General features: G+C 38.4%; 1 protein-coding gene across 2 annotated transcripts in view; it reads right to left on the bottom strand.

The window, feature by feature from the left end:
- Positions 1 to 5,310: 5,310 nt before the first annotated feature.
- Positions 5,311 to 22,448, bottom strand: part of LOC131968891 (receptor-type tyrosine-protein phosphatase gamma-like) — a 519,997-nt gene continuing 502,859 nt past the window's right edge. For both annotated transcript variants that reach the window (XM_059329944.1, XM_059329943.1), the window contains 9 exons: positions 19,453 to 19,588; positions 18,293 to 18,439; positions 16,366 to 16,459; positions 15,691 to 15,767; positions 14,473 to 14,601; positions 13,086 to 13,232; positions 10,472 to 10,614; positions 7,287 to 7,422; positions 5,311 to 6,367 (listed from right to left, as the gene is read on the bottom strand). In XM_059329944.1, the coding sequence (XP_059185927.1) occupies positions 6,218 to 6,367; positions 7,287 to 7,422; positions 10,472 to 10,614; positions 13,086 to 13,232; positions 14,473 to 14,601; positions 15,691 to 15,767; positions 16,366 to 16,459; positions 18,293 to 18,439; positions 19,453 to 19,588 (1,159 nt within the window). In that variant the 3' untranslated portion in view covers positions 5,311 to 6,217. The remainder of the gene's footprint in view (positions 6,368 to 7,286; positions 7,423 to 10,471; positions 10,615 to 13,085; positions 13,233 to 14,472; positions 14,602 to 15,690; positions 15,768 to 16,365; positions 16,460 to 18,292; positions 18,440 to 19,452; positions 19,589 to 22,448) is intronic.

Below are 22,448 nucleotides of genomic sequence, written 5' to 3'. Positions count from 1 at the left end.
TTTTATTTTATGTATAGCAATACCATTTACATATTAAATAACACTATAATAGAATGCTTTAATATAGCTTTCAACAAAAGAAAAAAAAGTATTCCATCTTTTTGTCTTATTTCATGTTACAAAAGAGGAAGAAACAGCAACCTTTCCAAAATGGGTCAATGGAGAGAAAACTAGAGAAAGAGCAATTGATGCCTGGCAACAGAATGCTAGCCTCCAGTGGATGAAAACCAAAAGAGGAGATAACATCGTAATATCACCATCACTGCCTGAACATTACTGGAGGGCGCGGAGCTGGAAACTGGAATGTGATGATGAGCACAAGCTGGACAGACGCCTGGCACCCAAACACGTCACCACCAACAGAGACGCAGAGCCAGTTCCACTGGAGGGAACAGAGCCCACAGGTTTATAACTGGTGTCAGATTTGAATCCTGGGCTTTGTGGTACATGTTAAGAAATGGTAAAAGAATGAAGTTATGGTATTAATCATGGACAAAGGAGAAATGCAGAAAATTAGAGTGATGGAATTTCAAACTCTTCTGACACAGTCAATACATATAGTGATACACTGACACTCCAGAGAAGGGCTGAGTTACAGAGGCAACAAAATGTATGTACATTTCTTATTGACAATACAGCTGTGTCTGCAACACAAAACACGCTTCATTCAGAATGATCACAATGATTAGAATCACATGAATAGGGACAGGAGAAATGATAGAATGACCATCTTAAGAGCCTGGGGCTGGATTCACAGAAGTGTTCTTAAGATAAAACTTTAAGAAAATTCTTAAGAACAAAATAAGATCTTCCTTAGAATGTTCTTAAATGCTTTTCACCATTTTTTTCTTCTTAAGAATTGTCATATGTCTTAGGAACTTCTTAGTTTTCTCACTTAGGACGTTCTTAGATTTTTAACTCAAGATCACTGGATCATTAATTAAGTAGTATCAGATACAACAACTGCTTCTGTGATTTACTGAGAGAACGTTGTAGTGTACTCTAGGAACAGGCCGACATGTCACACAGACTGACAGTTCAATTATATGTCAACTGCCAGAATATTTATCTGATACATTCACAAAAAACTACTCACATTTTGTTAACACATTGTCTAGGGCTAAGTTAAATATTAAAGAAATCAAATAAATGGCATACAAATTTGTTTAAGTAAATATATATCAGGACTTTCCTTTTCATGTTAGCTGTTTTAAGACTGCTGAGGGCTTCTCTTAAAATTGTGACGCAATATGAGAAGAAATCTAAGAACTTTGTTTTTCAGAATCTCATTTGTTCTCAAGTTCTATCTTCTAGAAAAGATAAGGTAAGGTAAGAAAGAAGATAAAAAAAAGTTTTTTAAGAACGCTTTGTGAATCTGGCCCCTGATCAGTTAAGTTCACTCCATCAGTACATTCTACAGGCAAATCTAAGCAACTGCATACTGTAATGACAGTAATTAGCTCCGAGGTACAAATTGAGGCAGCTATCATATTAGCTGTGAACGACCGCTCTGTTTCACAGAAGAGATGATGCAGTCAGTGGAGAAGCTTTAATGAACAGCTTTACCGTATTATCCTGTTGGCAACTTGTAGCAAGACAATGTGGTATATTTTCTGTTGATTTTAATTATAAGTCTTCTGCCATAAGTTTAGGCCTATCCTTGTCTCTTGAGTGTGTAAAAGTCAGCATCAGAGATTGGGCCATAGTATGAGTCGTCTGTTTTTAAGGTCACGGCCTAGTACAGGACTGTATATGACCTCAACAATGAGGGGTGCATGGGAGCGTATGGTTTGTCTCCCTTTAATGTCTAAATGTAGAGCACAAAGCTCACACGTGTGAACACACATGCTCTTTACATGAGCTCTGAATATTCAGGACAGCTAATTTACATATAGGGTTAAATACCGAGGCTACACCCAGGGATTCAGAGAATCTGGGGACTGGAAATTGAAGACGGGACCTTTAGCAGTTCTTAAATCTGACAAATTGATTCTCCCGCTGTACCTAGACAGTGTATTTGATGTCTGTTCATAAAAGACAACGGTAACACTTTACAAAAACCAACTAAGTGATGTTTATAGATGGTTTATAAACTAATTATTACCCATTTACAAAGTGCTATACATATTTAATCTTTAAATGTTTTCAAACAATTTCTAAAAGGTACATGAATCATTTCAAAATCATTAGCATACTTAAAATGATGTTAAAATGCTAAAATGAGTGCAACTAAAACTATTAATAAACTATTCATTATAATTTAATTGTTTGTTAATGGTAAAGTAACTATAAACGTACATTAATATACATGTATATATATATTAATTTACATCTATTTGTAATTTGTAAATTATTAGTTAGTTAAACATGAATAAATTATGTATTTACCATTCTAAATGGCCTATATACAGTTTATAAATGATGATTAAACATTAATAAACTATCTGTTTACCATTTATAAATGATGGTTATTGTAAAGTGTTACCAAGACAACTACTAGGAACTTAAACATGCTCTTTGATTAATTCTCCTCACCCAAGAGGTAGTATTTTCTACTACAACTAGTCTGAAAAGCTATGACTGACTATAACTAGCATGTTATCGGCTAGTTAACATGTTGAAAGTTAGCTCAGCAGTGGCAGACAGGACAGACAGATAGAGATTTACCAATGACTTTCACTGTTCTGTTACGAGCAGGCACAGGCAAAATGTGGATTTCACAAAAAAATAAAGTAAAATCAAAAGACCCAGAAACAAAATATGTTTGTAGTATTGCCCCTAAAGGCGGATAGTTTAGCTCATATGGTCCCCATTTCAGAAGGAGATACACAGTAATAGAAATCTTTACTGCTCTTCTCTCTGCACATTATCTCTTTGTCCCAAATGATGACAACAACTGCATGTAAGGATGTTGATGATGAAGTTTAAACAGCTACTAAAGTGAGACTTTGAAACTATTTTTCTCAGGATGCTGATACAAATAGGCCCATAATATAAGGGGGAAAGAGGGGGAGAGAGAAATCGGCAAAAAAGAGAGAAAGCTCGCCCAGCAGCTGTTTCTGCACGGCAGGATTCAAGTCTTTGGTAAAAGTTTCAAAATAAATGTAAATACATTAGCCCCCCTCGCATTTGACACATTATCTGTTTTGTGCTGTGTGGAAAAAAAGAAAAATCGCTTTCACATTATGACTCAAAATTCTAAATCACAAGTGTTCATTTCACATCATGGATGGTACAGTTTCATCAAACCCAGCAGCTACATTACAACATCCTCATGTCAAAGAAATGTACATGTGTGGAAAAATGTGTGTATGTGTGCATGTGAGGGGTTACTGCAGCTAAAGCAGGAAACATTGCAGACTCTGCTCTTACTTGGAGGCCACAAAACCACTAAAAATACATACATGTCTGGGGAAAAGGGAGAGGAAGGGAAACTATGTCCACAAGGAGGCTGGAGCGGTGATCAGCTAGCACGGATCTGCAACGGATCTCCACCTGTTCTGTTTTCTCCAAGATGCTAGTCAATTACTTTAATAACAACAGCAGACAGAGAGCACTTTACAGTCTGTGACATAAAATGAGCTTCTCAGGCATGTGCACTGTGGCAGATAAATCAAATCTGGTCAAAGGCTTGTGGTTTTTTATGACACTGTGGATGCTTGTGTCTAGAAACTGGTGAAAAAAGCATGTGTGTATGGTAGGACAGGTTAAGTTTATGTTTCAATGTGTTAACAGATGCTTTAGAGAGATAGGCCACATGGTTAATGAGTAGTGTGTCGTTTCTTGTCAGTAAAGTAAGAATTCGAAGGATAAGACTGTCAATAATCTATAAATGTGTCACAAAAGAGAAAACTAAAAAATCGCTTCAGCCCACCAAATATCAAGTCCAGATAATGAATTAATTTATAAAACAATTAATTGATTATACCAATAAGTGGGTCTATGTATCCAAAGTCAGATATATTACATGCATGTGTTTCCATTGGCAGATGAAAATAATCCTGTTGAGTCACTGTTTCCTTCTGTTTGAGTGACAATGGCCAAACCACATGCCAGCTGTTTGACATTTTTGACATTTTTCCTAAATGGTAATAAATGTGCCACAGACAGTAAGGGGAAATAGAGACCGACTAGCATATTGTTGGTTTGATTTGGAGTAGGTTACAGTAGGTACTGCTGAGTGTTATTGATTACATTTCATCCCTTTTCAGATTCTTGTCATATTATCTGAGTCAGAAAAGAATAAAAAAATATGTTGAAAGCAAAAACCATTGTTGCTTTCAACACATTTACAATGAGCTGCCATCTACAATCACACAACATGAATGATGAGGCATTGAGTGGTTCTTTTTCATTAAATGCAACAAAGCACAACTTGAATGTTTGAATATTGAATGTTTTCCATTGACACTAACTTGAGTTAAGACACAATAGCATTACTTGATTGTGGGTCATTATAAGAACGACTGGGAACTAGAACAATGCTACTCCATGCTACAGGAAATACTTTGTCATGTTAGATATATGATTATATCACACCTGAGCATTAACTTCACTCTGCCATTCTGTAAACACTATACAGGCAGTGGCGATGGGAGGTGAGAAGTTCTATATTGTATTGAAGTCAGGAATGGATAAGTAGAATCAAAAAGCATGTTTCATAGCAAACGCCAGCTCATAACAAACAGAGTTATGGTAGATCAGAGATATACTATTCACCATGCTCAAAACATAAAGAACCTTAAAGTGATTCAAATAAATCTGAAGCCATTGTGTTGAGACGAGACTAACACTGGGAAGCCAAAGACTGTTTAAACCCTGTTTCACATTTCTAAAAGCTAACCTACTTGTTGCATAGAGCTTGTTTTTGAGTCTGCTGTTTCCCTGCAGTTAAGACTGATTCAACCCTGTAATGACACACACAGGTGCACGTGAGTAATTGAGGGCTCTACATACAGGCCACTGTGTTCTGAATCCGTGCTCGGCTGTTAGAATGAATACATGACAGAGCAAAAGATAAATAAATAAAACGTGGCGTTCAAACAGATCAGGAATGTCATGTTGTTGCATCATCTGCTGTAGTTTGTCAAATGTTTCAAATGTCAAACCACTGTTGGTGGTGTTTGTATGTGTGCGTGTGTGAGTGTGAGCTCAGATGACATAGCAGCATAAAGAACGTCGAGGACAGAGGGAGGAGGCTCCAGATGGCTCTGAACCAGCGTAGTACTGGAGTGGTAAACTATCAGATGTGGTGGAAATCAACCGGCCTGAGGCAGGAGGCCACAAAGGACAAGTACGAAAATCACAAAGTTATTATGATAAGGATATATTTATATATGTATACATACAGTATTTCCATATATTAAAAAGCATAATATGCATTATACAAAGAAAACAAATTAAGGTTTTCACAGTAGCAGTTATTATACCACCTTAGGTATTCTAACAGGGGTGTGACCCGCTAATAAGAGGGAGAGTGACAAGAAAACAAGGCATAAAAACTCAAAAAACAGTGAAGAGGAAACTACTTTAAAAAAACAAGGGCTACTTGTCTGTGGCAAGAGGTTCAAAGATCTTGGTTCTCGTGATAGATGAGTGGTAATATGAGTACTAGAGATGAGCAGGGCAGAGGAGGTCACACGGAGCTGAAGTCCAACAGCATTTTGTTACTGAGGCGGAGAGAGTTCATGCCTTCTTTCGTCCATTACCTTAAATCAACTGGTAGGTGACAGGCACAGCAACGTCCTTCACAGAAGCGGTTGATTTGATAAGGGCCAAAGCCATGGAATGTCAAAAAAAACATCAGAGCTTGAGTGGTTGGAGAAAAGCCAAGTGAGTCAGCTTTAGTATAGGCAGTAACACTGACATTATATAGTGCAAACAAGAAAAGACAGAAAAGTGTTTCTCGTTGCCTACGATGCCCTCGTGAAACTTAAAAACGCAGGTGCAAACCCTTCAGTAGGAGAACATTAAGACATAAAATGGCAAAAAAAATAAATATCAAAAACTTTTTATCAGTGTAAAAAAGTAATCAGGTTATTTATTTTAACCAAGAGTCTGGCAAAAAGGCCTCAAAAAGTCTTGTTCACAATAGTTCCTTGACGTTTTACAAAGTTAAGTGCCTCCTTTGTGGACTAAGAGACCCTGCAGGGTGTTTGGAGCCAAAAGACACCCTCAGCTCAGCACAGCTCAGCTCTGGGCCTCCGGAGGGCCTTTCTCACACCAGCGACTCCATGCTCTCTGCCTGGTCAGACTGGTCAGACATGGACACCATGGTCCCATTAATGTCCCTGGCCAGAATACAGGAGCTGTTCTCCTTGGTGCTGATGAGGCTGAGTAGAGCTTTGTATAGGTACTGGTAATGATCCTGGGAACCAGTCAGAGACAGAGAAGATGAAGACAGAGAGGAGAACAGTCAGAACACTATACTGTATACTGGATTCACAACTTGTCTCTCCTTTCAGGGGTATTCATATCCACATATATATATATATATATATAGTCCCTTATATATATATGTGTATATATATATATATATATATATATATATAACTGACAAAAAGATATCAAAAATATTTATTGTTGCTAAACATTGAAGTATCATAATAATAATAATAATAATGTTTTTCTCTCATTAGGTTAAAGCTGCATTTAAAAAAAAAAATTGCGCTTTTGTTTACACAAATTTGATTGGCTAAGCAGTGTCACATGGGATGCAGTTGGTCTGTAAGGTCTGCTAAGCAAATGCCTTAAAGACTAGAAAAGCTGTGCTGGTTAAAATAGAAGCGGCCGGACCATAATGTAGAATCCCTCAATAATTGATTGATTATAGGTCTGGGTCCGCATAGGACGGCGTCTAGGCCCGGACCCAGACCGTGGTCCGCCTGTTAGTGACCTCTGCTCTAGTTATTAGCGATGTCAATTTAATTTGAAATTCTTCTGTTCAAACATAGTTATTATTCAACTGTAATGACTGTTTGAATTCAATTCACTGTTGCTAGGGAGTTGTTCCGGTGTTTTGCTTGATCCAGAGTCGGAGAGCAGACGATTGAACCGATTTCACAAATTGTAATTCCAATTTTTCCCTTAGACCCAAAAAATGGGGAAATAGGCTTATTCCTTTACATAGAGTTAAACAAGCTGGAGGGACTCAGCTTGGTGAAGAAGCCTCATTGCTGCATTTTGGAACACTAGAACTATTTGGTTCTGTTGACCATAAGAACCCAGACCACTGAGCCCAGAATTGTGGCTTGGAACTTATTTTTAGTTGCAGTTGTAACACTCACAACATCTGTGAAGACTCCTGGCCTCATCAGGTTGATCATCTTGGCCACTTGATAGACATCGACAGCACCCTCGCTCTCCAGCTGCTGAGACAGTGTGGTGAGGGCACACAGCATGCCGGCTGACACGGCTCCCAACCTGACACACAAAACACACACACACACACACACACACACAGTCTGGGGTTAGTGTGCTGTGTAGCTTGGAGAAGCTCTTACAGTATGTACTGTATCTCCTGGTGCTTCATCATTATACTGTTGACTTTGCTTTCTGTGTGCAGCTGACATTTTGCCAGAAATCATAGTCTGAGGGAAACCACAGACTGTAGCTACGTTTCAAATCATCAGCTGCTTTATGACATTTTCTTGATTTACATCAGCTTCAGCACATGGTGCCTTCAAATATGTGCTCCATGTTCAATGAAAGACATGCCCAAAACAACATGTCTACATTTTGAAAAGCTTGTAATATTTTTTTATGTATAAATGAAAGATTAATACCATTGTCATCTACTGAAATCTCTTTGTCATTTTTTACTTTAATTAGTTTTACATTATTTTACTACATATCTCAGCTCCTGTGTTGGAACATAAACTCAGTCCTATTTCTATTTGAGAGCAGCCAAAAACACATTTCTGCCCATCATTAGATGTTCTGACTATAGTAGCTGTATCTACGCTAAATTAGTATGTGTTGCATCATTCCCCCACTGCTAATGAAGCTTTTAGCATATGTTTTAGAAAAGAAACAAGGTGTTTTTATGATGTTGCGCTCTCAGTACTTTAACTTAAATCTCATGGCGATGGAAAAATCTGTCTGTCGACTATCAGAACTCCTCATGTGGGGTGTAGTAAAAAACCTTTACAACTCAGCATTTGAAATATCCTTGACAGCAGTACAGCCAGGTAGTGAAGACTACCAACATAAAACTGGATTAGCAAATGGATCCACCTGAGGATGACAGAACGGCCCGCATGAAACTCCCTGGAGAATGCCGGGTCGCCTTCACAATGTAAAGGGTCTCCTCTTCCATTAGCAGGCCTGTCAGGAGCGCAGCAGAAAATGCTGCTAACAACCCATGCCTGGCTGAATAATGAGTGTGCAGACAATTAGGACGAGCCTCGAACTGACAATCTCCTCGGTGTTGTAAGCCGGCTGCACCGTAGCAACCAAATGAAGTGCTCAATTAGTCACTTTTCTTCTTGAAGATGCGACAAGCAATCTTCATTATTCTAATAAATAAACATGAGCACAGAACTGCTGGATTAGAGTGTCATTCAAGAACACTAATATGTGTCAATACTACAGACACTTTCATTATGCTTAATTGTGCAGTTTCCTGCAGTACCTGTGGGGGGATTTAGGGGGTTGAAGGGGCTGCCACTTGATGTTAAGGAGTAAAACAATGCGTCTTTCCTCACTAAACTTATAGACTTCCAGTCAGACCAGTGTCTTTTTATGCCTGTTGGAGTGATTCAGTTTTTGTTCACACCATTCTTTGTTCACAGACAGAAAACATATTAATCTGGGGGTGGACACTATGGAACTATTGTTACAATAATCTGTTATTCTGTCTCTGTTGACGTAGGTCACTATCTATGCGGACCTGGTTCACTGTCTGTATGTACCCTCTCTGTGCATTTATAGATTAATCATGCAAGCTGCTTTTCTATAATGCTCATGTGCTAATATTGTTGACTAAACTATTGGTAAACCAAATACATTTACTCCATCTGCTTAAACTTCCTCTGCCCTACTTAGAGTAAGATTCTATTATCACAAAAATATATATTTTATGCTTTATGTTTTAATAATATCTCTGCAAGTCATAGCAAGGCAGGAGTTTTTGTTTTGAAAGTTTTGTTAACAGGTCAGGTCACGGACAGCAGAAAGATAACTGTCTTCTCTGCTTGGTGACATGACATGTCCGCGTATTGATTAAACTGACAAATCAGCAGATCGAGAGGAGGCACCTTCTGGAGAGATCTAGCTACATTCTTAGAAAACTTGTGTCAGGCTATAAAATGGGTTCAGAAAGTAGACTGGTCCAGCCTTCATGATCTGACCAGCCTAATGTTGTGTCAGGGACGTGTGGATTGATACCAGAGACTCTGTAAACTGCACATTTCTTGACGTATTGTAATAAAATGAAGTTAAACTGAGAACTCGGACGTCTCCTGCTCATCATTACCCATCAAACGATCAGCGCAGAGAAATAGGTGAGGATTTTGTGTTGGAGTCAGATAATTTCATTTTAAAGGTTTCCTCTATGCATTTCTCAACACTAACTAAATTGGGGATTACAATCACATCATTAAATTAAAAAAACAATATGATATAATATTCATTATATAACCGTTCATTTCAACCAAGTAATTTGATTAGAGAAGTGGCATTCCATGAGTGTTGATCATGGCCCCAGGAAGAGTGCTGGGCTTTTAAGCCAATTTCATCATTCATCAATTTCATTCACATCAGGGGCCCAGTGTCAAAATCAAAAATCCTCATTCACATTCAAGTTAGCAGTGTGGAACCTGAAGCAGTTGGCAGAAGTCAAATTTATCATAGTCTCCATAAAAAGTGATCTCGTTTCACTTAAATCAGTGAGAGAGCTGGTGGTGTGTTCGTTCTCTTGAGCCACATCTCCAGGCAGGTTATATCTGCCATTGAAATGTACACGTGTTGCATGGCAACAGTGCAGTCAGCTGTGGAGCTATTTGTGCTGGTGGAGCCAAACAAATGATTAAATAAACTAATATAATTTGTTGTTATTACTGTTAACCAATAAATGGTGCTTGTAGAACTGTTGTATAAGATGGCATTAATGGTTGTAGGTCTGATGATAAACAGTACAACATCACTCATGAGATATTGCTTAAATAATAAAGGAGTAAAATTTAAATCCTTCAGTGATTTAATTTGAATTATTATTATTAACTGAATTATTATTTCAGCAAAGAATCAAATTATCATCTGTCAATCTACTGCCTGAAATAAGATATGGCTATTGAAACTTAATGTTAACTACAATGTAATATGCAACTGTAGTGCTATCTACTGGGAAATTCTATTTTCAAGTTTTGCTGCACCTAGAAATCAACTCATTTAGTGATGTGGTGACAGAATATAAGAATAAATCAAATGTATGACTGACAGAATATAAGAATTAATCAAATGTATGACTGACTCATCGTGGATGATGGTTGGTCCGTCGCGGCTGGCTGCCTCCTCTTTAATGACATTGATGAGCTCGAAGGTGCTGCTGATGTGTGCGTCAGGCTTTGGCCACTTAGGGCATTGAAAGTGACGAACCTCTAAAACGTAGTCATCCTGGTGGGTGGACAGAGAGAGAGACAGGCAGAAAAACAGCAAGGTTAAGTTTAGAACACTTCTATTCAACTCATCCATGTAATGTGAGTGATGCTACCAAATCAATGAGATGGAGATCTTCTATGTTCCTGATAGGGCTGCATTTAAACACCAGTGTGTCACTAAACTAAACACATTTTTCACCAATAACCTTTAAATTCTGAATATGATAGAGAAAGAAACTTATTGAGTTATCTGAGGAAGGCAACAGGAGGCCTACAGTCCATTAATCAGTCATGACTTTAAAAGAAAAATATAAATATAAATTATCTTTTACTGAGTGCATCATTTTTTTTACAGAGGCTAAAAAGGTGACTCAACCAATTACATTAGAAAAAAAACGTATTCAATTCATTACAAGAATGACTTCATTACTTTATTCATTCAAGAACAAGGCTCACAGATCAAACCTTTTGGAAATGTGATAGTAGCTAGCTAGCTAGCTATGCACTTATATAGCGCTTTTATCCAAAGCGCTTCACACTACACACTACGCTCATTCACCCATCCACACACACATTCATACTATGACAGTGTAAGCTGAGCTGGCTAATTTTCATGTATCATCACTAACACTGCTAGCTCTGTCAGCCCTGCTCTCAGTTCAGTCAACCCCATGTTTGCATGTGACATCAGAGCCTTGTGCAGCCAATCACAGCCCAGATCCTGAAAGTTAATCAAACTTTGATGAGAGCCATGTGGACTCGATCCCGGCACACAATCTGAATTTGGTTGTGAAAGTCATGTACAGCACCTTTACGTTTGCAATGGTATACACCTTTCTGTATGTGTGTGTGTGTTCTCAAGCTTAGAAAGGGTTAAAAAAACACAACACAATCTATTGAAATGAAAGGAGTTCTCAGGTTGGTAATTGCTTTTTTCTTTTAAAGTGAATATTGAGGCTTGTGTGCCTAATTGAAAAGGGCAAAATATGGAAACCAAGTACAGACACATTTTCTGCACAAGGCAAAAAAGTCAAAATTCATAAGGACCGGGGCGTCCCTGGTGGTACACCATAGAGGCTCAGTCCTCACAAGTGGGCAGCCTGGGTTCAAATCCACCTCGAAGCCCTTTCCCGCATGTCTTCACCTCTGTCTCCCCCTTCACTCTGAATATCTCTGCTATTGAATAAAGCTATAAAATTCCTCAAAATATCTTAAAAAAAAAAAAAAATTCACAAGGGGCCAAATTGAAAGAAAGTCTGATGTCACTTATAAAATGTTACCTTTGGGTTAAATCTGAAGGAGTTTGTTTTGCCTTCCAGTAAAAATGACTCAGTTCCTCTGAAGGCAAAAAAGACTTCTATCACATAACATTCTGTTCTAAACCACTCAAAACTTACAATGAAATTCATGAATATGTCCTTGCATGTTTGCTCAAATCTAGAAATGCAATTATTAATGTTTAAATTTGCTTTGCTCAATCCACTACTCCAGCCAATATCCTCACTGTGTTAGTGGACAGTGGACGGAGAGGAGGTGAAGTGTTATTCTGTCTTAAAATGTCATTCTTCTAGTTCTTCAAACTGATCCCAGCTTTACAGACACACGTACGCACGCACGCATGCACGCACGCACACGCACACGCTATGAGGGGCATTTTATGCCAGCACACTATACTAAAACGCGTGTACAGCGCCTATGCGATGACATCAAACGTCTAACGTGCGCGTGTAAATTCCATTCACTTTCAATGGACAGACAGGCGTCACGCAGGCGTCACGCAGACGCTGTACACGCGTTGTTGCACATATGCCTACGTGACGGCTGCGTGACGGGTGAACTACGCCTCAAATACGTGACATGAAGACCCGCGTGACTGTTAAGTACAATTCTACATAGGCGTACAAACACGCGTATTGCGAGTACACCAGATAACATGGGTGACGGGTGAAAAGTGCCACGAGCGAAGGTAGTGGACGCCTGTGTGTGTGTGTAACGCGTGTACGCCTATAACAGTTCAGCTGTTACACAGAGTCTCAGCTTCATATGGTATTGTTTATAAGAAAGCACAACTTATAGATGAAGAGAAAGACTATCTCGTACGTACCAGATAAACTTAACGTTTTATATACGTTTATATCCTGACAGCTCTGTGGGGGCTTGGAGTTCATCTATAAGTTGTGCTTTTTTATAAACAATACCATATGAAGCTGAGACTCTGTGTAACAGCTGAACTGTTATAGGTGTACACGCGTTACACACACACACACACACACACACAGGCGTCCACTACGTTCGCTCGTGGCACTTTTCACCCGTCACCCATGTTATCTGGTGTACTCGCAATACGCGTGTCTGTAAGCACGCCTATTAATCAGACTTTATGCTGGCACAGGCGACGCATTCTAGGCGTTTAAGTATAGTGTGCTGGCATAAAATACCCCTGATACACACGCACACGCACACACACACACACACACAGTGAGTTACCTGTGTAGCCTCCAGGATGAAGTCATGGATGCTGATCTGTTCCTCATTGGAAAGACAGAGCCGGTCTTTACTGATGAAGGTGACAGTGAACGCCTCACAGTTCATGGCCTCCTCCCGACTAGGCCAGTACACAAACTCATCCTCTGCCTGCAGAAGAGCAAACAGACATTTTCATCACTGTGTTTGGTCATTCACTTCATGTAACATTGTGTCACAGGATACAGTATTACCGTAGTATGTCTTTTGTTATTAAAAGGATATGCTAGTGGGGAATCAGTTTCACTTAACCCAAGAATTAACTCAAATTTGAACATTATTAACAGAAACTCCCTCTTGCTCCTCTCACATTGTTGGTGCATGAAACCTACGAGTCATTTGATCTGCAGGACTTGGATACTCCACCACTTCTGGGGATTTTATGTCCCAGTAATTAAGGGAGTCCCCTGTCTGAGATTTACTAAATTCCCTGGAAAATGTTGAAAATGTTGAGCTTAACCGTGACACAAGCTTTTAATTACAGGCTTGGTAAAGGTGACACAATTAGGCAATGATCAGTTACTTATATATATATATATATATATATATATATATATATATATATATATATATATATATATATATATATATATATATATATATATATATATATATATATATATATATATATATATCATAGACCATAGAGATGACTATCTTTTTTTTTTATATTATTGCATATTATATGTATTGGCACTAGATGGCACTCTGTTGCTTCAGTACAAAAAACACATTGAAAAAACTCAAGAGCAAGGCAAAGGCTAAGGTTTAGACAAGATGCTTTGTGGATACAGCCCCACATTTCATGCAGCTCCCTTTATACAATTTTAGCCCTCCCCAAGTCATGTAGGCCTTTGATTTGTAAAATAAGTGCAGTTCCTTTAAATGGCTACATAAAGTAGCTTCTGCATTCCCTCAGTTGTGATCTTGTAAATTGCATAAATCAGTTGATGTATACCATGCTTAAATGAGTGTGGCATAAAACCCACTGTGGGATAGCAGATTTGTTTCTCCAGAACACAGGTCTTGAAAATCCCTGCTTCAGTTCTGTTGTCCAATGGGAACCCACATAGGATCAATGAGCATAATAAGCCGATAGAGTGTGCATGAACCTGTGTGTGAATGTGTGTGCATGTTTGGCGGGATCCACCCACACATGTTTTCCTGCAGGTCACTGAGGCTGCTAACCACAATTACACACAATAGCACATACAGTATATAACACTGGCTCATAGTGTAGGTGTGATTCATAATACCTTAAACATGGCTTAGTAGGTAGACAAACATGTTTGTCAGAGTTGGCACTAAAAACCCTCTACAGTGTATGTGTGTGTGTGTTTGTGTTTCTCACCAGTCCATGGTTGGCAGGCAGCATAACAATAATTTGTGCATTGTGGTCCCAGATCATTCTCCAGAAGTCTTTTGTTGTGTGGGGCAGGGGATGCTGGGTAATGATGAACTCATTACTCCGGTAGTAACCCTGTGAAAAAAAACTGCTGTTAGTTGAGCTGTGATTTCTCACTCTACAGGAACAATAAGACCTCATCTGACAACGAAGACTGGCCAAAGTACACGGCCTGCGTTTTACAAGCATTTAGGGTAACACTTTACAATAACCATCATTTATAAATGGTAAACAGATAGTTTATTAATGTTTAATCATCATTTATAAACTGTTTATAGACCATTTAGAATGGTAAATACATAATTTTATTAATGTTTAACTAACCAAATCATTTAAAAATGGCTAATAGATGGTATGTTAATGTAAGTTTATAGTTACTTTAACATTAACAAACAATTCAATTATAATTAATAGTTTATTAATAGTTTTAGTTGCACTCATTATAACATTTTTAACACCATATTAGGTATGTTAATGATTTTGAAATGATTCATATACCTTTAAGAAATTGGTTGAAAACATTTAAAGATTAAATACATATAGCACTTTGTAAATGGTTAATAATTGGTTTATAAACCATCTATAAACATTACTTAGTTGGTCATTGTAAAGTGTTACCGCATTTAGCAGTGGGAAAACTCTGGCGATTTCATAACGACATTTTCTCAAAGTGTTAAAGGAAAACCTATCTCAAAGCAGGTCATGTAATAGAGGTCTCCATGGTTACTAGAAACTAAAACCTGACTCGTATGCAAGGATGTTGCTGTTGATCTCAGCTCTGTACGTCAATATGTCCAACACCTAAGTGGTCCTCAGGGGACTCACAACTAAAAGTAAACATATCTCGGCATCTGCTGCTTTGATATTGACCATTCTAAAGTCCCCCCACTTTATGGAAGTGCAACACTAAACATGGTGCTGAACTCTGATGTTCTGAAAACTAACTATGAGCTGTGTTGAGCCAATATGAACAGGAGCTGCAAGAACATCTGGGGAATAGGGCATCGCTATAACAAATTCAGGGAGTGTATGAACTAGTATATGAAAGCACACAGCCAGTGATACGGTGTGTATTTTGATTTGATAACCTGTAACCTGCTCAGTCAAAACATCAAGGAGAGACTGGAAAGATCAATGATTGACAGAAAAAGTGGAAGTGCTGACCATGATGTAAGAGGCGTTAATGTAATCGGTGCCTTTGATGCCGGGCAAAGGTGCTAGGCCGACCCTCGCTCGCTCCGCTGCTCACGGATAGACAGAGAAAGAAAAAAAACAGTCATTTACCACTTTATAAGAACAGATCCATCACACTGGAAGGCCAGTATGCATTAATTCATCCATTTGCTGTTATTGGTAGAGTTCTTGGTAATTTGTGGCTGGTGATTCAGAGAAGTGTGGAACAGCCAGTGACTGTCTACAGATTGTGTAACAGCTGCAGATAACAGAGAGAGTAGCTGCACAACTAGAATGAGATCTGACAGCCTGTAAACAAAGGAGGCTGTTTTAATTATTATATATGGTTGTTTTTCTCATTTATATTTTTAAAACCAATAGCAACATGACTTTAAGGCAAATCATAGAAAGCTAACAAAACGTATGTATAATAATGTATTTGTATGAAAAAGCACAGAAATACAGTTGATAAATAACATTCTCTATGTATAATTCTTCTATAATGCAGATGATGTAAACTCTAAGGGATTCACTGAATGCTAAATGTCAATGGTTTCCAATTGCAGCTGTTTTACTGGGAGCTATTAGTTTCTTCTGTTTTGTTATTGCTGCTGGAAGCAGTTTAATTTCAAATTTAATATGTTTTTACATGAGTGTAACACTTACATGGCACCACGGAGGAATTTCGGTTTTTCTCTTTGTTGCACTCCTTCTGTGCATTGAAGCAATCCATGTATCTAGCATTGCACTGTGTTACTAACTAAAACAAAGAGAAGACAGAGAAGGTTGGTGGGTGTTTTGTACTTAGTCAAATTTTCAAAAAACAGACAAAAACAGCTAAAAGGTGGTGTTAGCATGCTGAGATTTAGATAATATGTTTTGTATTGTACAGTACCATGATTTCAGACAGAATAGAACAACTTTGTACAAAATGTACTATGTGCATCTATTTACATTAAGGCCTATTAGTTGAAAGAAATGTACTTGTCATTACAAATTACCCACTTCCTCCAAGTGGAAGTTTTAAGAATAAACATATCAACAACAATATATCTATAAAAGCAAGAAGCGCCTGTGTGTGTGTGTGTGTGTGTGTGTGTGTGTGTGTGTTTGTCTAGGGCATGTCTCGCTGACCGTTAGTCAGACTGACCTCAGATTTTGTATGTGCCTAGCACATGGCATGAAGGTGTGCATCCTCGATTTTTTTATTCATTTTTCAAAATATCATTATTTACGTAGGACGTGTTGCGATTACATTGCACTGTTTCTGATCGGACGCCTTTTAGGGGAGCTCCGCTCCATTGTGTGATAGGCCTACACCTGGTCAGTAACACAATTCACTCTGGATTTACACCCTGACTCATCTCATCTGTAAGTCTATTTAGCCTGCCTATCTTTAGGAGTTTTAAAGTGCGCTACAAGGTTTTACAATAATATTCTAATAGATTGCAGCGAATATCAATGTTCAATGTGTATGTGCTGGATGGTGTGCGTACCTGATGAAAAGTAAGTGTTTTATGGAGTTGCAAACGTTGAAGTGTGGCATGTAATGTACAAATACGGGCACTGCACTAGAAATATATATGTGTAGTCTGGCTAAAAACCAAGGTCCTTTAATAGTCTCCTAGAAGCTGCAATATTTTACATTAGACAACAAGTGTAGGACAGATAATAACAAATAAATTATGAATTTACTGTATTTAGTCTAACCCTAACCATTACCAGTGATGGGGCTAAAATGTGCTCAGAAAATTACCTGGAAATGGCACTTTTACATTATGCAGGAAGTTATGTGTGCAAGTAGAAATGCTAATTTATGGTTAGTGCGAAAACAAACAAACAAACAAAGATAGAACTTGCGTACCTTATGAAAAGTAAGTGTTTTATGGAGTTGCAGATGTTGCAGTGTGGCATGTAATGTACGAATACATACTTCCTACGGGCACTGCACTAGTATAAGTTAACATACAGCTCCAGATTCTTTAAAATACTTCAACAACATTAGAAGAGTTTTGGAATAAAACCTGAAGATAAAACAGAAAGCGACTGAAGGTGGAAAATCACCAGCTAAGAGCAGAAAAACACACTAAAACAAAGGGATTGGGAAAGAACGACAACCACCAGAGGGAAAACAAAAGAGCAACAAACAATGTCTAAATTCTAATCCTGTCATGAATCACCATAACAAAGACAGCTATTGTTGTGCACACACACCATCTGGTCTAGACCTTGGACTTGATTTTGGCAAATAGTGATGAAATAACAGGAATTACTTTCCTGTTGTAAAGACTTCCAGTGAGCCCTTATCATACCCACAACCCATATAAATATAAACCAGGGCTTGATGAGAAAAGAAATATTTCTTGCTGAATGCTTGTACGGATGTGTTAATGTTTTATTTTTATAACTTGTTTATTTAAGGAGAAAACTACAGATGTGTTTAGGAATGCCTGTCATCTGAGACCTTTTATATTAAAGATATTTGGACCCAAATCTAATATAATTTAAATTCATTAAACATGTGTTTCAATACTTGATTGAAAATGTATGTGCTAAATGTGGATTAAATAATAAATGCCATAAGTGGCTTTACCTTGAACTGTTTCTCCAGATGTGTACGGCTGCTGTATCCTGGTGTTGTAATGCTGTTGAAGTAGCTGTGAAGCTGGCTGGCTGACACTTCTGTCTCCTTCCCCAAAATGGCTTCCATCAAGGCATCGTGGATAAAAATGTACTGCTCCTGGATCAGCCAAACGGTGACAAAAGACAAAAAAGATGTTAAGCAGCTGCTATGGCAGATGGTTTTTGGAATACTGTGTACAAACAGTTATTTCCAAGGATAAAGAGAAGAAAGAGAATGTTGACCACAGAAAGGGTGATTCATTATAGCAGAGGCTATTATTACAGTTATTGCTAAAATGTTCTGGTCAAACAGTGGAAATGTTTTTGGGTTTATTTTTCTTTCAAAATGAAACTATAATGTATAACTATAACCATTCACTGTGATTACAGTTATATAATCACAGTGCATGATAGTTTCTTGTGGAAAAAATATACAGATGGTTGAATCCATCTTTGAAGACTTTGTACAGAGCAAGATACCTAATTGCCACAACGACTGACTGTGGATATTCATGGTCCCAGAGGGGGATTCCTAATGACTTTTAGGACTTTATTAGGTCAAAATTTCCTCTAGACACTGTGCTTAATAACAAGATACCCTGAAAATGATGAAAATGGTTTTCTAATGTTCACGACTGACCCCATTTATATGAAAATCACAGTGGACATTTGTTTTGACCTTTAATAAACTCTCACACAACCTTAAGAACATTTTCATGCTCGATTACTTTTTCCATTTTGGTCCTTGCAATACTTAACTACTAATAACTTATGTATTAACTTATTAATTGCATCTAAGGTAATTTATTACCGTATTTATTAAGTTTGTGACAAAGATCATTTTTGGTATGAATTTGGTAATTGCATATACTTTATCACGATTCCTTGGCATTTCCTCAGTACATCCATTGTTTTAACATTAGCAAAAGGTATTGCATAATGTAATAAAAGTCATGCCTGTTGGTATTTGTTGATTCCATAACCTGCCCTGTAGTATCATCAAGAGGGATCGACGACATGTATTGACCCATTAAGATGCAGGTTGTTTGATCCATGTCACTGCGTCCATGCTTTCATCACATAAGAGCTACATTGTCCATTCGGTCTGCACACAGACACAGGTATACATACCTCAGTCTGGACTAGGTAGTTGCGCTGGGTGCGTATGTGTTTGAGGAAGCCGAGTACATTAACTGTGCTCTTGTCTTTGATCTGCTGCAGCATGCTGTCTATGACGATGTATGTCCCCGTCCGACCCACTCCAGCACTGCAATACAACAACAAGCCACAGCAACAAAAGATGAGAGAAATGGTTTAGAAACGGGACAATGACATTCAAGTGCTTATGAAATTACTTTTAGATGCTTTTATTACAGAGGTGACTGTAGAAACCTGTCAAGAAATAAGGATCTCAGACTTCAACCAGGGTATTGGTCAGCATCTAAAATACGATTTCTCTTGATATGCATTTAATTCACTGCCATACCTTAATCTTTACAGTGTCGCCCTATTGATGTCTAAGGACATTCTCTTTAAAGTTGTTTGCCTCAGTTGTGCCAGATTCTATCACTTGTTTGAATTAATTTTCAATGTATCCTCAAACAACTGCTCTTATGATATCTTATGAAATATGGCCATTCATTTTTAAATTATTACACATTCCCAGCTTTAAACATTTGGTTAAACAAAATGATTTGGTTAGGTTTGGACACCAAATCTACTTACGTACTATAAGTACTTCCATAGATACGTATGCGACATATAACGTGATGTAACTTTAAATAATGTGGTGTCACTTTTAATAACAATGTTGACCTTTCACAAACAGCAGTCTGCTGGGTTATGTTTGACCTATCCATCCACCATGACTATCTCCCAAGGCAGACTTTAATACTCTTTATACTACAGTGTAGTGGTGGGAACGGCAGTTCTTTTCATTGTACTGAATCTTTAGAATCCATTTTTTTAAAAGAAAAGTACAAAAGATTCGTACCACGAATCATTCAGTACTGAACCGGAGCTCTGACTGTGTATCAGTACTCACTGAACTGAAACACAGCTGATCGCTCCGTTCTGCTCGCTAACAGCCATACATGAAAAAGCCAATTTACTGAGAAAAAAGAAGGATGAAGCTACAGTTTACAAACTCAGAGTTGCAATAACAATGATAAAACACACAGAAATACAAGACTATTAATTGGAGCAAAACTAGCTTACTGTATCAAACCTTGCTAAAAAAAAAAAAAAGTTTAATTTCTACCAAAACTTAACACAAAAAATAATTGAATATGAAAGATTACTGTGAAAACTAACCTTATGCATTTTCGGGGAGTGCTAAAACATAAAACATTGAACTCCTTGGCGATATCTTTACAGTTTAATCTTGATTTAGTTTTTCTGATAGACAGGAAGTCTCCTTTCGTCCTTTCAAAATAAAAGAGTCCGTTATCAAAACAGACGACTCTTACGGGGCTCCATTTCACTGTACCAGTACTTCAGTGAACTGTACTAGTACTTCAGTGAACTGAATGGCTGAGGCAGTACATTCTTTGAACGTCTCACTGTGTGTGAGTGAGTGAGACAGAGAGTGAACCAGGAATCTCGTTCAACGGTACTAGTACCTTCAGTACATGAACTGAAACACTGACAGGGAATGACAGTTCCTTTGAGGGGGCGAGAGGGAGCTCCGGGGCAGAAGTTGGCGGTAGTGCAGCTATTGCTGGTTGGCAACCGCAGGTAAAACACAAAATAACAAAAAAAAAAGTCTGGAGTGAGAGGCGGACTTGAGCAGCTCCTTGTGCACGCTACTTAGCAAGTATGGTCTGGAGGGAGAGACACGGGAGACGGGACGGGAGTTGAGAAAAGAACGATGCATTTCAGGAAGGGATTCAGTACCTTTCGTTCTGATAAGTTATTCGTTTTTTAAGAACGAATCGTTCAAGAACAAGACATCGCTACTACAGTGTTTACTGCAGATACTAGAAGCTGCTCCCAAACTAAAGCCAAAAGGCCGTGCTCCCTCGCTCACGATTGTGTTGGTAATATACGACTTGGAGCATTACTTTCCCTTTATAGGCATGATAGCCGTGTCATCATGTGTACTCACACATTCAAAAAGAATTGGATTTCATATTTGGAAGCCCCTCATCTGTGATGGAATGTGGGATTAAGCTATGCAATTATGAGAACATCAGATAAGTATTGTTGAACAGTTTCTATATTTCTACATGTTGACAGGCCACAGATACAAATTCAGGACTTCCCTGTTGCTGTGAAGCAGTAGGGCAGCAGAGTGAATGTGAATATGTCTCTCTGCTCTGTTTCTTGCATAATGAGTAGGAGGACGTCTGTGTGTGTATGTGCCGGTACAAAATTGTAATAATGAGTGGTGTGTCTGCAGACACAGCGGCTAGGCAGTGTGACAAGTTATTATCGATGATCACAGTGCAGATGATAGCGGAGGGCTTCATACTCATTCCCCCTGGGGCCACAGTTAGTGGACAATTACCAGTCATTTCCTCGCCCGCCTTTCTGTATAATGCCCTTAAATACAAGCTGGCAAGTGTGACAGCAGGTTCAGTGATGCTGCTTGGATATACAGCTGTGGTAACAACAGCTGTAAGTGTAGAAAAGCACAAAGGCATAGGTTACATTAATTTTAAAAAGCTCTGCCTCAAAACACAAAGATTTTAATAAAACTGTAACATTTGTTGGGGCGAAACTAGAAGTGTATTTTTTTGAAGATAACAAAGGATGAAATAGATGCCTTTGTTTCACAATAATCTACAAAGACCTTTTGTTTATAAAACAACACCTCTTTCCTTTTTCAAAGATTGCAGATACTGGTGCGCGTTGCTGCCATTCCGTCTCTAACCCCAAAGAAACCCGGTTTGTGTCGTTCTAAACCTCCGATCTGCAACAGCCGATCTGCACTCAGTCCTGTTGGGCTGGCTCGTCTTCTCTGCTGGCTATCAATGTTGACTATCACCCTACCCAGCTCAACCCTCCAAGGCGGCTAACAGGGTGGGGGCCTGACTACATCTTCCAGGCGGCTTCAGGCTGGAGGTGCCCTGGCTACATCTCCTCCACGGACTGCCAGTATCCTCCTCTGCCATGTTGTGGATCTT

The sequence above is a fragment of the Centropristis striata genome, chromosome 3, assembly GCF_030273125.1.
Source record: "Centropristis striata isolate RG_2023a ecotype Rhode Island chromosome 3, C.striata_1.0, whole genome shotgun sequence".
Lineage (NCBI taxonomy): Eukaryota > Metazoa > Chordata > Actinopteri > Perciformes > Serranidae > Centropristis > Centropristis striata.
The sequence above is the reverse complement of the archived record's forward strand: the minus strand, read 5'-3'. Positions and strand labels throughout refer to the sequence as shown.